Below are 15,878 nucleotides of genomic sequence, written 5' to 3'. Positions count from 1 at the left end.
TAAATAAACATGAAGTGATTTAGGGTTTTAGTAAATAGTTGAATCAAATCTTATTGGCTACTATCATTATAGAAAGCGTTCAAAAAGAGGTTGGACTTACTGATGTAAAGGTTGCCAAAAGCAATCATACATTTGTAAAACATCCTTTAAAAATCTAGACGTCATTTGTTTGAATCTGATGCTGAAAATAATGAATTATGACCTATGAAAATATCACTTTGTAATCCTAATGGACCTGAGCTGGATTTTTAAAGCCGTAATCAGACACAACCATCAAACCGCACCATGGACGCACCATGGTGAAAACGGCACACAATCTCCTCCCCCAACCCTAACTGAAATACACTTCCCATGTACAAAAATCTCTTCATGAGATGAACCATTTACTATTGGAGCTGAAAATCTGATTGTGTGTGATGATTGTATGTCACTGGGGAGAGGGGTGTCGAGCTGTAAGCCATTATTAGTGAGAAAAATAGAACATTAATTTATAGGCAATAAATATTTTACTTTTGGGTAGGGGCAGGTACCAAAGTGCAAACAGACACTTAGAGGGAAACTCTCTTCGATGACATACTTCCACATGTAAACGTGGTGTCTTCCTGATAGCTTTGATAATCCATTTGTTGCAGTTTGACCGTTGCCTGAGCGTGAAGTGGGCTGGCGATGAGGGCCCGCTGCCCACCACCTCCGACCCTCCAGCCTCTGTTCTTGGTTTTCACTCCGGTGATGTACAGGCCGGCTTCTTCTGAACGTGCTTGCTTCACATCAACAGTTGGGTCACTAGAAGCAATTTTCCACTTTCAGGCATTTCCGCAGCAGAACTCGACGTCACGTTTGACTTCCGAATGCCACAACGTGCCGCCGCCCACACAGCGACAGCACAGAGGGAGATCTCGGCGCTCTAAACGCAGTCCACAGCGCTACCGAGTCAGCATATTTCGAAAGTCTGAAACACTGCCAGTCTGGTTTTGGGAATGCTGGTATTGCCTCTGTTGCTGTTGCTGTTGCGCTTGCGGCAGTTGCTGCGTTTGCTGCTGAATGTATCCCACAGTGCTTTGCTGTGGGACATTAGTGGTGTGTAAGAATGCTGGAGTAGATCCACCGTGCACAAGTCCTTGAGCCATCTGTGGACACAAGAGAATATGAATCTTTATTGAACTGTTGCTAATCTAATCCTTGACTGAGATACATAACCAATAGTGTATAAATGGACTGTTTTTATATAGCACTTTTTAGTCTTAACGACTACTCAAAGCGATTTTACATAGTACAGGAACCATTCACACACATTCATACGCTGTGGCCGAGGCTGCCGTACAAGGTGCCACCATCAGATAAACACTCACACACATTTACACTCCGATAGCGCAGCATCAGGGGCAACTCGGGGTTCAGTGTCTTGCCCAAGGACACTTCCACATGGGACTGCAGGGCCAGGGATCTACCACTGAGCCACATTGAGCCACAGCTATACGCTGCACTTTCTCTGAATATTATGATGTGTACTCTGCAGAACATTAATACAGCTATTACTTCCTGGTGATAAATGATCTGCAGTCCAAAACGAGCATAGTGTAAGAAAGTCAGTGTGCAGTATACATTCAGTTTTTTTTCTTCTTACATTTCTGCCATTCTTACCATGTGAGGAATGTGTTTTTGTGTAATGAAATGTAAGGGTGTTTACCTTATGGACTATAAAAAAAAGTTTTTTAATGATTTCCAGCCCTGATTTGATGGAACAATCATTTTTACAGTGCCCAAATCGTACTTTAGGAGTTGAATTAGCAATCTCCAAAATCATGGCAAACATAAACAGTGAGTGGGTCCTGTTTATCCAGCATTCCAGTTGCTTTCCAAAAGCTACTAAATGAACAGTTCTTACCACAGGCAGCAGCTCTGTGGCTGTTTAAGGACCTCAGAACCATTATATTTTCATTTCACCCATTAACCCATAACAGGCTGGGTCGTGCTAAAGATGCATTATATTATAGGTTGACTCAATAGGACATTTAACTTTACTGTAGTTCTTTTATAATGCAAATAAAATATCCACATCTACTGTTCTACTGGTTCTTATTTGTTTTGCATGCTTATGCTCAAGTAAAGCTCTCTGGATCGCCTTTGTGTCTGAAATGTGCTCTATAAATAAACCTGCCTTGCCTAGAAAATAAAACCTTGACACAGAAACGTGATTGTTGGCGCAGCGCACAAAAGAAATGTTTTTGATGTTACCATTCAATCTATGATTTACATTAAATCTCACAAGAAATAAAACTGATGCAATATTCTCTTTGGTGTGTGTAGAAGGATTTAGGTAAGCTCCTTTTGAACTGTGTTTTTCCAGTAGACTAACAATATTTATCTATTGTAGTTTTTATTTATTTTTTAACGGCTAGTGACTTATGCTGTCCCTTCTGGACAAAGATGATAAACAAGTCTGCAGAAATACTTTATCTGACCTAATGAATTTTAGATTGCATCCCAGCACTGCCACAAAGCCGAGGTTTTAGAATGATTGCAAATAACACGGATCTCGAACAGCCTGTGAGAATTACACAGTAGTTTGTTGCTGTGGTAACTAGGGATTCAGATGCAGTGTAATGCCTATAATTATCATAAATCAGTAAATATAAAGCTTTGGGTAATTACACGGAGCAGCATTATGCAAAAAGCCATGATATATTACTTGTAGTCCAGACACCAATTTACACGCAGTGATTTAACCTGAAGCATCTCGACACGTGCAGATGGGCGTGGTACCTGAAAGAACTGCTGGGGCTGCTGTAGCTGCAGAGAGTGCTGAGAAGCCTGAGGCTGAGTGTGGTAGGCTGACTGGGACTGGTTGGTGATGAAACTGTTGTGTGGGATCATAATGGGAGACGTGAAGGAGGGCACCAGGACGGCGTTGCAGTTGACCTGTTGCATGGAGAATGAAGGGCCGATGATCTGCTGCTCCAAGGTGTATCTGTTTGGAGGGCACAACGAAGAACTTAGGCACAATACAAAATGGCACCACGCAAACAGACAGGGGTGTGTGTGTGTGTGTGTGTGTGCGTGCAGTGTAATTGAACAGTTCTCACATGGTTTGGGAGATGCCCATGTTGCACTGGGAAGGCTGCGTGGTGACACTGCTAGTGGGAACCAGCGTCTGCATTGGCTGGTTGAGGAGCATGCTGCAGGAAATAAAATCTGTTACTGGAAGAACTCAATTTGACATAGCGATCAAACAGTGAACTTACAACTTCCATGTCTGGCCCAACAAGACTTTTTTTTTTTTTAAGATAATTTTTGGGGCATTTTTAGGCCTTTATTCGACAGGACAGCTGAACATGAAAGGGGAGACAGAGGGGGAACGACATGCAGCAAAGGGCCGCAGGTCGGAGTCTAACCCGGGCCCGCTGCGTCGAGGAATAAACCTCTATATATGGGCGCCCGCTCCACCAACTGAGCTATCCGGGCGCCCCCAACAAGATTTTTTCTCATAGACTTGCATGGCAAAAGAGAAAAGCCGTACAATTGAATATTTGAATCTCCATTAAAATTAGCAGAGCTAAACCGGAAGTAGCCAGCTCGGCCGGTGGAGGTCTCTAGTGCGTCTGCTCTATGGGCCCCATAGTGCGGAAGCAGCGCCGATCAGCCGGGTAATTTAACACAAGGAAGTTTAACTTATTTTGCTTCGGTGCAAACGTGGGCTCTGCCTCAAACGCTGTATCCAGTTGTTTTTTTTATACATCCATGATTTGTACTGTGATAAAAAGGACTGTTATGTGTGCTATTCATAAAACTGACTGCATATTAGTAACTTTCCATAGTGTTATGCCATACTGCCAATGTCGCCTGTGTTTTTGAGTGGCTGAATTTCACGATTTCATGATGTGAAACATATTGGTCTCTCACCGTAGTTGTCCCTCTTGGTTGAACTCGCTGTCTGTCTGTCTTTGGTTCGCATCCTGCAGAGACCTCGTGTTGGTCTGAGAGAACATCATGGGGTTGCTGTAGAAGGGCATCGTCACACTCGTGTTCGTCTGCATGGGCACGCTCACCGACTGTGCCTGCCCTCTCCGTGCAATTCTCTGCTGGACCTAAGATGAAACGAAGGAATCACACACACACACACACACACACACACACACACACACAGCATGTAAAAACTATAGAACCCTGCCACGTGTTGTTGTGATGTTTACGTATATCTTTCAATAATTGACCGATATTAACAACGGAATCCATCACATGACTCCTGTTGTGTTGTGAGCACTGACGTATGCTACGAGTCGTTAAGTTGCTAATGACTGGAGGTCATTTGAATATTTGAATATTATCCTCTTAACGTGATTAGAGGATAGGTTTCCAAACAGCTGTGTTTGCACAGTTTTCTGACAGTTGTTTCAGATTTGGATTTTCTCTGTACCTGCGTCGAGGGTGAGCTGTTCTCTGTCAGGTGTGAGTGAGGGGATGAACTGTGGGCCCCGCAGGACGGTGGTTTAGGGTGGCCTGAGAGCTGCCTGATCACCCCTGACTGGCTCTGCGAGGCCGGCCTGCCCGAGCCCTGCTGCTGCTGCTGCTGCTGCTGCTGCTGCTGCTGCTGCTGCTGCTGCTGCTGCTGCTGGGCCTGGCCAAAGTCATTGTGGACAGGCTGCTGTAACAACATCTTACACACATAAACAGGAAATATTTAACTATCCTTCATTTACTTGAAAAAAAAACGGTAACACTTTACTTGAAGGTATCTACATAAGAGTGACATGACATGTCATGAACACATGACACTGTCATGACACATGAACCTTAACCCTAACCCGTCATGACAAAAACCGAATGACATTTAATGACAGAAGTGTTATGTCATAAACGTTTATGACTTGTTTATAATGTGTATGACACGTTCATGACAGTGTCATGTCACTCTTATGTAGATACCTTCAAGTAAAGCGTCACCAAAAAAAACCTTTACATTTTCTTATAAATTCCTGACGATACCTCCAAAAAAATATGTCTCAAATGCTATTCTGCATATCTTCATTTATTCTATTCTGTGTTTATTCTGTTAAATCACAGCAGTATGTCTGTAAATCATTAGATGTATTCATATGTATGTGAGGGACGGCCAGTCGGTTCCGGTTTACTTTAACTGTTAATCTGTTGCACGAAAATGCGTGTTCTGGGGGTGATGAAGGTCAGAAAGTACTTGCGGATGAACTGGTTTGTGCTGGCCTCTTGGTGGGGCCCTACCACCATTACTGTGATGGGTTAGGGAATGTAAACTTACAATATGATGTTGACTTTCCTTAACAGCTGATACGTAAATGCTTAATAATTTATGTCTGGATTGAAGTCTGCGGCTATCTATATTTTTTTTTTTAGCCAAATTTGGTGCTGCATGCCATGGGTAGTTTTTGTTATTGTTGTTGCTGCTTCTTTAGTCTTTGTGGGAGTGTTACCTGGAAATTAGCGAGTTGAAGCTTCTCCTTGATGTCGTGCAGCTCCTGCTGCTGCGTCTTAATGTCAGCTTGCAGAATGCGCGTCCTCTCCTCCAGCTGTTCCTTCAGCTGGCTCATTACACAGAGCTGCGGCTGCTGCAGCGGATACATGGGCGACGACGACGGCGGCTGCTGCGGCTGCTGCTGTGTTTGCTGTTGCTGCAAAGACATGATCCGAAATAGCAGTTTGGATGAGACATGAGAAAAGCCTGGCAGTGTTTTTTTTCTTCTTCTTTTTCTCTTTTTTAGTAAACGTAGCATATGAGGAGATAATCAGTTAGCATGAGTCACATAATTGTGATTCCTCCCACTGTTTCCGTGAAATTGTTTTGTTTGTTTGGGCAATTTTAGGCTTTCATTGACAGGACAGCTCAAGACAGGAATAGGGGGAGAGAGGGGGAACGACATGCAGCAAAGGGGCCGCAGTCGGGAGTCGAAGCTGCGGCCGCTGCAGTAAGGACTGAGCCGCTGTACAACGGGGCGCACGCTTAACCAGTGAAATTGGTTTAACGTGTCAGAAAATTGATATGGATGAGTGATTTCTTTGAGAAAAAAACTATGTGGAAAGCTACAATAAAAAACACATTACTTGTCTTTTCTCACTTGGTTTTTATAACACAATCTTATAACTGGGCTTGGAAGCACTGGAGGCACACACAACGCAAGATGACATAAACACAAACTGTACAGCAGCAAGGGTTAAAACAATAAGATATTGTACACAAACAGAGGAGAGGAAGGCAACAGGCAGGAGGAGAAGTCTAAACACTAACCATTGCGGAGTGCTTGCTGCAGGTAGGAGAAAGGGGGAGGCTCAGTTGGGGAACGAGGTCAAAGGAATTTTGTCTTTGTGCCAAATTCTACAGGGAAAATGACACAGTTTTACAACTAAGCACAATCTGTGGCACGATATTGTGTCAACTTTGTGCAGTTGTTTCCCACTGACCATGTTACACGTAACGTTGGAAACTGACCTTTGAACTTCTAGGTTGGAGTCTGGCAGATGTCTTCTCTGTCCCAATGGAAGCAGACTGCCATGATGGTGTGCAGGCCTCTGTGTAGGAGTTAGCTGCTGCAAGAGAGACAGGTCACTTCTAAACACACACTTCAATAATAGTAGGTCATTATCACGTTTTTTCTGTCAAATGATAGCTGATAACCGCAACAAAGTTGAGATACACTCAAAATCTTGATGTTCTGCTCATTTTATGAGTGGAATACAATTTCTTTAACATGCTTTAATCTGTTAATCATTTTCCCCCCCTCGTTGTTGTGATGATACACGTACATTATTTATCAAAAAGGATGAGGTCTCTATTGACGAAAAACCAAATAATCAATTGTGATTTTAATTGCCATTAGTGCATTAATAATACCTCAATGAACATAGCATTTTTGTTTCACATATTACGTGTCCTCTTTAAAAGGGGGATTGTAAATTCTTCCAACAACAACTTATGTTATGCATTTCCTTTCTGGTTTTATAACAAAACTGCTGATTCACTAGCCATTGATTGCCACCTCATTCAGCCTCTGACTTAAACCCACAAACAGTGATGCATTCGGGGGATGCTTCTTTTTTTTTCTTTTTTTTTTTTTTAATCGTAGCCGACGTAGAAGAAAAGAAAAACAATCTACTGGCCATTTTTCTGACAGATACAGTTTTATGAATTTGTCGTTGGAAATAGTGAAAGTGTATAATATATGTGGGAAGACAGCAGCAGCAGCAGCAGCAGCAGCAGCTATGTTAATGAGCAGCAACTGTAATGAGTCTGCCACTGCCACTGTGTATTGTTCATAAACATGCAGATGGAAGTAAAGTGTTGTAATAGTTTAGACGGTGGGTGGAAGAGCAGCTAAAGTCAGAGAGACCGGAGGCTCAAACTAAGCTAAAGTAAGCCTCGGACATTTCATCACAGATGCATTATCACCCACATATATTAAGGTAGGTGTTTTATTGACTGCGTAGTTACAGCAATTTTGTTTTACCTCCGATCACATAGTCTTAACAGATCAGCTGAAGAATTTGTCAGATTTGAATCTATTCGAATGATTTTTTTTTTTTTAAAAGGATGCACTGCTACTTGGGCGGAGCGATATATTACTCCAACTCTGAGCGAACTCTCTGCTCCTCACCAAGGGGCTTCTCAGGTGCTGCGAGCAAATCACTCCGTCCAAGTAGCAGTGCTTCGCCTTCTGAGAATATAGTTCCCAGTATGTATACGGTTAGAAGATGGCTGTGTCTCATGTGACCTTGTTATCTGTACACGCTGTGACTATACAAATCACAACATGTAAATAGGTACATGCTGGCGTTATTTTGTCACTTATTGGGAGCAGTAGGCTAGTTGGAGCCGGTTACCTCCAGGATCTGTGCTAAGCTAGGCTAGCGGTGGGTGCCCCAGACAGAGTTACGTCACGCACGGAGATGAGAAGGGTATGTATGGACTTGTCTAACTCTGGGGGATATCCGTGAATAAGCTAAAGTCCCAACAAGTTGGCGTGTTCCTTTAAACTGCTGTTGAGTGAGTTAGCACTTCAGGGAGCAGAGCATGACTCACATGCAGAGTCTGACATCGCTGTGTGGGAGGACTTGCGCGAGCTGTGGGAGGATACCGAACGTGCACCGCTGTCTCTGTCCCGCGGAGGGTCCAGTGTGGAGCAGATGTCCAAGTACAGCTCCTGAGCCTGGAACACAGAGTGATGTTCAACACGCAAGGATCAAATCTAGGCTGAAATAAAGACTGACCTTGTAATCGCCACATACCGTATGTAAAAGGGCACTTACCTTCACTGAGGAGGGAGCTATCTCAGGTGGAGACAGTTCTTCAAAGCTAAACGCTCGCCTCCTTTCAGCTCGCACTTCAGCGTAACTGACAAACAACACAGAAACAGTATGTTTGACAAGCGTATATCTAATTTAACCTTAATCTCAACACGTTGTTTTTTTTTTATTTTATTTTACATTCCCAAGGAGTACCCCAAGGTGCAACAATCAGGCTTACCTGACAACAGTGTGAGTACAGACAATGAACTCCGGTTTGGAGTTCCACTGGTGGTACGTGATGTAGTAGTGAGTCTGCAACCAAATCCACTGCTGACCTTTGGTCAGGAAGCGATAGTAGCAGGATTTACCCTTTCCAAACTGCATTACTGAGGAGAAAAAAGAATGCAAACCTATTTTTCCTGGATCTGATGGTGGGGAAGGTGGCTGATAAGAGAGAAGCAACAGAGTAACTTACGCTGCTTATGACACTGAGCTATAAGCTCCAAGTCGTCCACATGATAGTAATCATAGCCAGAGGTTCCAAGAACCTCAAAGGGTAAATATCCTATGATTGGTGAAGCCCTGGAACCAAAAAAGAAGATTATTAAAATGTAAGAAAGACATATTCTTGATTAAAAAAAAAAAAAAAAAAAGCTACACTGCTGATTGATACGAGAAGGAAGCATTCAAATCTTTTACCTTTGATCTAAAAACAGGAACTTCCACTCAAGGCTGTGTCTGGATGTGAATTCATCACAAGGATCTTCCACATTACACAAATCCTAAGCAAAAATAATAGAGTGAGAAAGTCACTATTGGGATTTCACAGCAACGTAGGGAATTACATTTCTTATATTTCACTTTTGCCTAGGTAATCCACAAAATTCAGCTACTCTAATGCCTCACGTTTTGTTTTGTTTTTAAAAATCGCCAACTTTGTTCGTACATAACAGCCAAACTGATATCTCAGAAATATACAGTATGTTTTGCTACAATTTAGTTGACATGTAATCATATTTGCTTGCATCATGGTTAAACAGTTTTCATGTTCTGGACTGAGGTGGGTCATTAAACAGTCAAGCATATTGCAAACTGAAAGAAGTCTGTGGGAGAAGTTGTGAGACAAATGTCAAGTGTAGGGTTCCAAAAAAACAGATTAAAACCAGTATTTGCAGTGGATTTGTCTTGTCTGAGAATCTGAGGGGAAAAAATATTCCATGTGTCATATGGTCCAGACTTTAGTGTTACAGTCATTCCATCTGGAAATCAGACGGGGGGGGGAGAGAGAGGCGGGGAGAGTTGAAGCCTGTCCAATAGATCTGGTTCTTCTGGCACTTTTGCTTTCTTTTAAAAAGGCAGAAAAAAAGGCATAATAAAAAAAGAAAATTGTTTGGACCCTTAGCTTCATCTCACTTTCCTTTTAGGTTTGGAAAAGGTAGAGGTAAGTATAAAACTGTTACTGTGAACTGAGTTGATCTCAACATTACAAGATCCTAGAGAGGTTACAGGACTTCACTTCAACAACTTGCCAAGTGTCCAGATTTGAACTCAGAGAGCACCTTTGGGATCCGATGCATGATGTAATCAGTTGGAAGGTACACAGTGTGCAGAAAGACAACTCCAGAGAGTCCCCCCCCCCCCCAGCTCATTATGATTATGATTGGCTTCAGCAGCATCTCTTTTATTCCTTTTGAGAGTAATAATGCCACACACATGCAACACAAACTGAGAAAGAAAGGCACAAGATTTAAGATCCGTGCAGGTCTTACCTTTACAAACTGTGGAGTGACTAATCGTACAGTAGCAATGAGGCAGACCTGCTCCTCCAGCGATGACTGCAGGCTTCTTGGTAACGTCAGATCCAACCCGTTACAAGATATAGGCACTATATGACGGAAGACAGGGTACATGGGGGGGGCATACAGTTGGTTGTGACATCTACCTTAATTTTATTCCATGACAATTACTTTATTCCCATTCAGTTCGTCAAATTCATGCGAAATAAAGAGGATTTATTTTATGGACCTTAACTGCATTTAAGTTACACACATTTTACTGAATCTTAAGTCTTTAAAGCTATAGTGTGTAGTTTTTGTGTCCGCCATGAGGAATTCTAATTAATGACAACAAAACTGTTGGCGCGTCCACATGATACAAGCCTTCTGTGATCGCGCGCACACCCCCCCCCTCCATGCAGTTGCTAGTAGCCGAGGAGGACACGGAGGATTAAAAAAACTCTTCAGAAGAGGTCATTATCTTCGCCGAACGACACAATCTTCTGAACATAGCCAGACTGAGAAATACAGAGAGAGTTGTGTGGAGCTGATAGTCTTAATTAGCTTTGCATCAACTCATTTGGCAATGGCTTGAATGTAACGGACGTTCATTAATATCAAACAGTTACGCACTAAAGCTTTAAAAACAAGGAGAAAAATAAGAAATCCTTACCACTGTTATGAAACTTGAAATCTCCAACAAACTTGACGTACTCGTATACAGGTGGCTCCTTTGGGTCAATGTTACCCCTGGCTAGATGACAGCAAAATTCAATATGTGCATCACCTGAAAAACAGTATTTTCAAGGTTAACAACCTATTCATAATACAGCATCTTTATAACAAATTGTCTGTTAATGAGGTGCTTCTTGATCATGTCGGTGTTTTTTTTGTATGACACGAACAGCACAGTAGCTAAAGATCTGCATTGTGGAAAGAAATATCTAATGTGTAATTTCTATGCTACAGAAAAGAGTAAAAAGTGAAATGTATTCGTCATACTTCAATAGATGTGACAATAGATGATGTTCGCTATTAAAAGAGGATTCACATCAACTAAAGGGCTATGGCATAATGCTTATGTAATATTTTAATACAGTCATTAATGCATTTCGTACATCTATTGGTAGAGTCAACGAAGCAGATTTATGGTTTGACAGCATACATAACAAATGCACTTTAAGCTTTGGTCGCTCTCTAATGGAGAAACTTACTAATGGAACACTTTGACCTCGACAAGGATTTGAATTTCCTGCAAATGCACGATGGAAGTGTGCATAATCTGCTAGCAGCTACAGGCACGTGATTATTCCAAAGAAGCTCACAAATCTAAAGGTTTTAAGTGGACAAGCCAAGGTAGTTTGGGCACCACTTGAAGATGTCTTTAATGTAAATTCAGTCAATGGATAAAAAAAATCATTTAAAATCCACATCTTGTGTACCATGATTCAGCATACGTTTCACAGCGAATCAGCAATGATTTTGCCAAATAGATGATTGACTGTACAACAGCAGCAGGAACCGCAGACTATAACAAGGCACACAGCCATTTCTCAACAGTGTCTGGTCCATCCGAACCACTCACCTCTCCCTCTCTATTGTCTCTCAGCTGGACTGCTGGACTGATTATTGTATAGTACCATTACTTAACCATATCATATATTAGTCTGGTGTACACTGTTTACATAGACCTGTTGACTCTGCTGCTATTAATCCCACCAGCACCACTGTCACATTAGTATGTTATTGGTCTCCAAATACTTGTGTTCCGACTCCGCTCCAAGATTCTTTTTTTTAAGAGCAGGTACAATAAAAAGGGGAGTTCATACATAGCTGACCGAGTGAATTTCCCCGCTGGGGATCAATAAAGGTGTATCTTATTTTATGGTTGGTAAAATAAGATGGCTCCAGACATAGCTCTGTAACAGTTTGCTATTTAGGCTTCTAAGTACAGAGCGAGACACTAGCTCCTCACCATCTCCCTTTCTGAGTAAAGCCCAATAGTAACACAGGATTAAGGTCAGTGTCTTGAGCCCCAGATACTACATTGCTTTGGATTACTGTGCTAACATAACAGTGATTTAAAGTCTTAACTTGATACTAAGCTAGCTCCTATTATTAGCGAAAAAGGCTAATCATAGATCCACTAATCAGCAATCCAATAAACTTTAGACCCCAATTCAGCAACTTGCTCTATATTTAAAGAGTTTTAAAAAGAACTCGGCAAGACTGATGTCGAGGTATTTTTTTTGTATGACATACAGAAAAATGACAGCACTGACTATAATGTCCACAGTATTTCTCCCACTTAACAAACTTTTGACCTCCTGACATGAGAGACAAGCAGATGCAACATAGTGTTGGAAAGCGACAGGAGCTCAGACGCGTGCAGAGACGTTGCCAAGTAGGATACTCACTGTCAAGGAAGTCAGCAGCAATGGGGTCAGTCATCAGCATGTGGGATGATAGCAGCTTATACACCTCCCCGTGTTCCCGCTCCGGGAGGAAATTCAAGATATTTTGGTCCACCATATCTGACTGGTGCAAAAGGATAGATGTGTGATGGTCAGTCATATGCAACAATGTAGCATTAGCAGGTGACATAATCATGACACACTGGAGGGTATCTCGATTTCTGACCTTTAAGCATTTTTTGTTTTCATTTCATAACCATAAATGGAGTAAGAGCCATAAACGGAAATCGCTATGTATTCAAACTATCACTTGAAAATGTGTTTTGGGAACAAAACATTTATACTTTATGAAAAGACAACAACAAAACAATGCAGTGTTAGCAAGAGAAAAGTAACTTTTTTCAGCTTCCTCACTTACCGGTAAATGGCCAATGAGTGAAGACACACTGTCAGATACGTATATGATGTTGCCATCTGTAGTTAATGCAACCAAGAAACCATCTAGGGCCTGTGAGAAAAGGAAGAAATTGGGCACTTTTGACAATGGGGTTACAAGGTGTGAAGGCGTAAATGACAAAATTGCAACCGTACATCGTCACATGTCATCATCAGTGGTAGTTACATGCATTACAACGTTTGTTGTGCCCTAATTGCCTCTAAGTGCCTCCTCTACTCCTCCTACACTTAGGGATTTCTTACATTTCCATCACTGCTTTTATATAACTATGAGAAGGTGTGAACTTTAACAGCGGTGAAACTATAATTCAGCTGGAAATTCAATTCTCATCATGTCATCATGCCGAGCTCTCCATGGACATTTTAAGGAGAGTGTTTTCTTCTTTTTTTTCCTTCTTTTTTTTATTAACAATATTAATCAATGTCAGAGCTTAATCGACTTAGGCCGTTCCACAAACACATCCTCCTGAGCTTTACCTCCAGCATTAGCTGAGTAAACTCCTCATTACTGAGGAACGAAGGCTTCCAGTCCTGCCTTACATCACAAGTTTCGTTCTGTGCAGTGATGTCTGAAAAAGACAAGGATTAAGTGTAATAAACTTCTGCGAAGAAGTGTATTAAGTAATCAAATATATATATATATATATATATATATATATATATATATATATATATATATATATATATGGAATGGGGAATGTATACAAGTCTGAATCACAAACAATATGAACAATACATGCTTGTATATAGAATACATTCCATTTCCCTACCTTTCTGTTTCTGCAGAAAGTCAATAGTTCTCTGCAGTATGGTGGACTTGTCCATCTTGCGCGGATGGCCTTGACTCTGCAGCATGGTGCATAGCTCCTTGATGAGCACATTGAATTGGTCTCTTCTTTTCTTTTCCGATTTGTTACGAGATGCCCTACATCAGTCGACACAAGACAACAGGTGTAGTGATGAACCCAAAGAGAAGTTATTAACCAACTCTGCAGTTTGACAGAGCAGTTTAGCTTCTTTAAGCTCACTGCTTTGGATACATGACCAACACATTTACTGATGGCACTCATTGATACCGTTTTCAGCAAACATGCTGATAAAGCCACTGTGCGCTAACTGCTGCACACCAATGTAAGCAAGCTTTAGCTGTTAAATGTGTAGTTAAGCAACTCTTTGCTATCAAGTTAGCCTTAACAACTTAAAGCTGTGTATCAGTCAGCTTGCTGCAGCATAATAAAAGAAAGGATTAAATTTGTGATTTGAGATGGCTCTTTTAATATCGAGGCTTTCAGTGGATTCAAGGAAATATGTAGAGATTTGACATAGCTTCCCCAACATTAAGGTCAGCAATTAGCCTGGTTGACACAAGACCCTTCTCAGTTGTAACTGAGAGTGGGTCTGGGCAAGGTTCATTCATAGCCCATTTCCAAAGGGGCGTCACCAACGGACGCCGCTCAAATGCCTCTGGGCGCAATTGGATAGTCCTTCAACCAATCAGATCCGGGTGACGTAGCAGCGACAGCGGCATCAACGGGTTGCTGCGCTTCGGTGGCCGGCATGTTGAATGTAAACAAAAAGCTGCTTGCCGTCGCTGCGCTATCGTCATCGTGTAAAGTCCGCCTCAATGGTTGTGATCGGTGCCTCAATTTGGAAAAATTGGAAATGGGCTTGAATGGGCTCTTGGCCAGACTGACTTGCAGAGCAAATCTCAAATTTGCCGGAAGTTCATCAGGGTTTTCCCAGGCTAGTCAGCAATCATACAAAAGATGGCATTTTTGATTTTTTTGTGTATGAAAAAAGAAAACTTTCCATAGTCAGACACCAGTGACAAGTACTGTATATGTATAGAGCATGGAAGTTTTAACTAATTTAGTTAACAACTATACTAAATGAATTTGTACTTTCTCTCTGCTCTCTCAGTGATGGGGATGGAAAACAAAACATACATCTTTGGTGGAAGTTCATCATTTTAAAAGAACCTTGAAGCTTCAGTGTCACATTATTGTTCCATGAAAATGACAGTCTATCCAAGCATAACTTTAGATTAAATGATAGACATAATCAGGAAAAAAATGCATCCACAAGTGATGATTACTTTTTTGTCACCTCTTGCTCCTGCTTCCTTTCAATAAATATGAAAACAGAGAAATAAGTTGTACATCATCCTATAAATATAGTTATTTTTTAACTGCTTATGTTTCACACATTTTTAGAGTTAAATTCTTACTCAACGGAAAAGCTCCAGGTGTAATACATATAACATACTATATGTTCAGATACAAGTCCAAACTGAAAAACATATAAACATATACGAAAAGACTGAGTACCTTTTTGCCCTGTCTTTCTCATCTTCGTCCATTAAATCGTCCACGCAGCTGTTGGTGCTGGAAAACAGAGGGGTACAAGGTAAATGTAGTTTCTGTGATGATTTAACAGAGTCATCAGGCATTACTATGGCATAGTTACATTTTGTCATGATACGTTGTTGACCCTTTTACAATAGGCCTTTTTTCAGAGCAGACGTTTTGACTGGTCATAGTAGGAAAACTACATGTAACTAATAATATTAACGATGACTCGGCTAAGCCAGCAGCCTGTGTTATCATAGCATTTACATTACTATCTCAGGCCAGAACGGCACGTGTGGACTTTAATATACTGTAACAAGTTCATCAAGGGCATTAGACATAATCATAGTCATAAAGCATAGAGGTATATATAAACAGCCTCATCCAAATAAGACTTTAACCTGACTGCCAGTAGCAAGTTACTCTGTGCATGTTACTACAGCCACAGATAAGCAATTTCAAGGAGTGCCATCAGACTTCCTGAAGCTGAAATTTTGTTCTGTTGGGTTTGAGACCGGTTCAGAGTGTTTTGTTGTGTAAAGCTTCAGGCTGGGGTTGATAATTTTCTAAGAAATTACTATTAAGAAATATCTCTCTTTTTCTCTCTAATTGTGCCAGTTGTCTGCACTAATGCA

At 41.3% G+C, this 15,878-nt stretch overlaps 1 protein-coding gene across 4 annotated transcripts in view; it reads right to left on the bottom strand.

The window, feature by feature from the left end:
- Window positions 1-325: 325 nt before the first annotated feature.
- npas2 (neuronal PAS domain protein 2) overlaps window positions 326-15,878 on the bottom strand; it is a 38,154-nt gene continuing 22,601 nt past the window's right edge. For 2 of the 4 annotated variants that reach the window (XM_039777107.1, XM_039777106.1), the window contains exons 3-22: window positions 15,223-15,279; window positions 13,666-13,820; window positions 13,373-13,464; window positions 12,858-12,947; window positions 12,443-12,563; window positions 10,699-10,812; window positions 10,020-10,135; window positions 8,950-9,032; window positions 8,726-8,832; window positions 8,489-8,636; window positions 8,272-8,356; window positions 8,045-8,171; window positions 6,458-6,555; window positions 6,257-6,343; window positions 5,445-5,642; window positions 4,415-4,654; window positions 3,901-4,085; window positions 3,084-3,176; window positions 2,764-2,968; window positions 326-1,127 (exon numbers count right to left, since the gene is read on the bottom strand). In XM_039777107.1, coding sequence (XP_039633041.1) covers window positions 924-1,127; window positions 2,764-2,968; window positions 3,084-3,176; window positions 3,901-4,085; window positions 4,415-4,654; window positions 5,445-5,642; window positions 6,257-6,343; window positions 6,458-6,555; window positions 8,045-8,171; window positions 8,272-8,356; window positions 8,489-8,636; window positions 8,726-8,832; window positions 8,950-9,032; window positions 10,020-10,135; window positions 10,699-10,812; window positions 12,443-12,563; window positions 12,858-12,947; window positions 13,373-13,464; window positions 13,666-13,820; window positions 15,223-15,279 — 2,605 coding nt within the window. In that variant the 3' untranslated portion in view covers window positions 326-923. The remainder of the gene's footprint in view (window positions 1,128-2,763; window positions 2,969-3,083; window positions 3,177-3,900; window positions 4,086-4,414; window positions 4,655-5,444; window positions 5,643-6,256; window positions 6,344-6,457; window positions 6,556-8,044; window positions 8,172-8,271; window positions 8,357-8,488; window positions 8,637-8,725; window positions 8,833-8,949; window positions 9,033-10,019; window positions 10,136-10,698; window positions 10,813-12,442; window positions 12,564-12,857; window positions 12,948-13,372; window positions 13,465-13,665; window positions 13,821-15,222; window positions 15,280-15,878) is intronic. The other 2 variants (XM_039777108.1, XM_039777109.1) reach the window with 2 other exon arrangements.

This window comes from Perca fluviatilis, chromosome 16 (assembly GCF_010015445.1).
Source record: "Perca fluviatilis chromosome 16, GENO_Pfluv_1.0, whole genome shotgun sequence".
Lineage (NCBI taxonomy): Eukaryota > Metazoa > Chordata > Actinopteri > Perciformes > Percidae > Perca > Perca fluviatilis.
The sequence above is the reverse complement of the archived record's forward strand: the minus strand, read 5'-3'. Positions and strand labels throughout refer to the sequence as shown.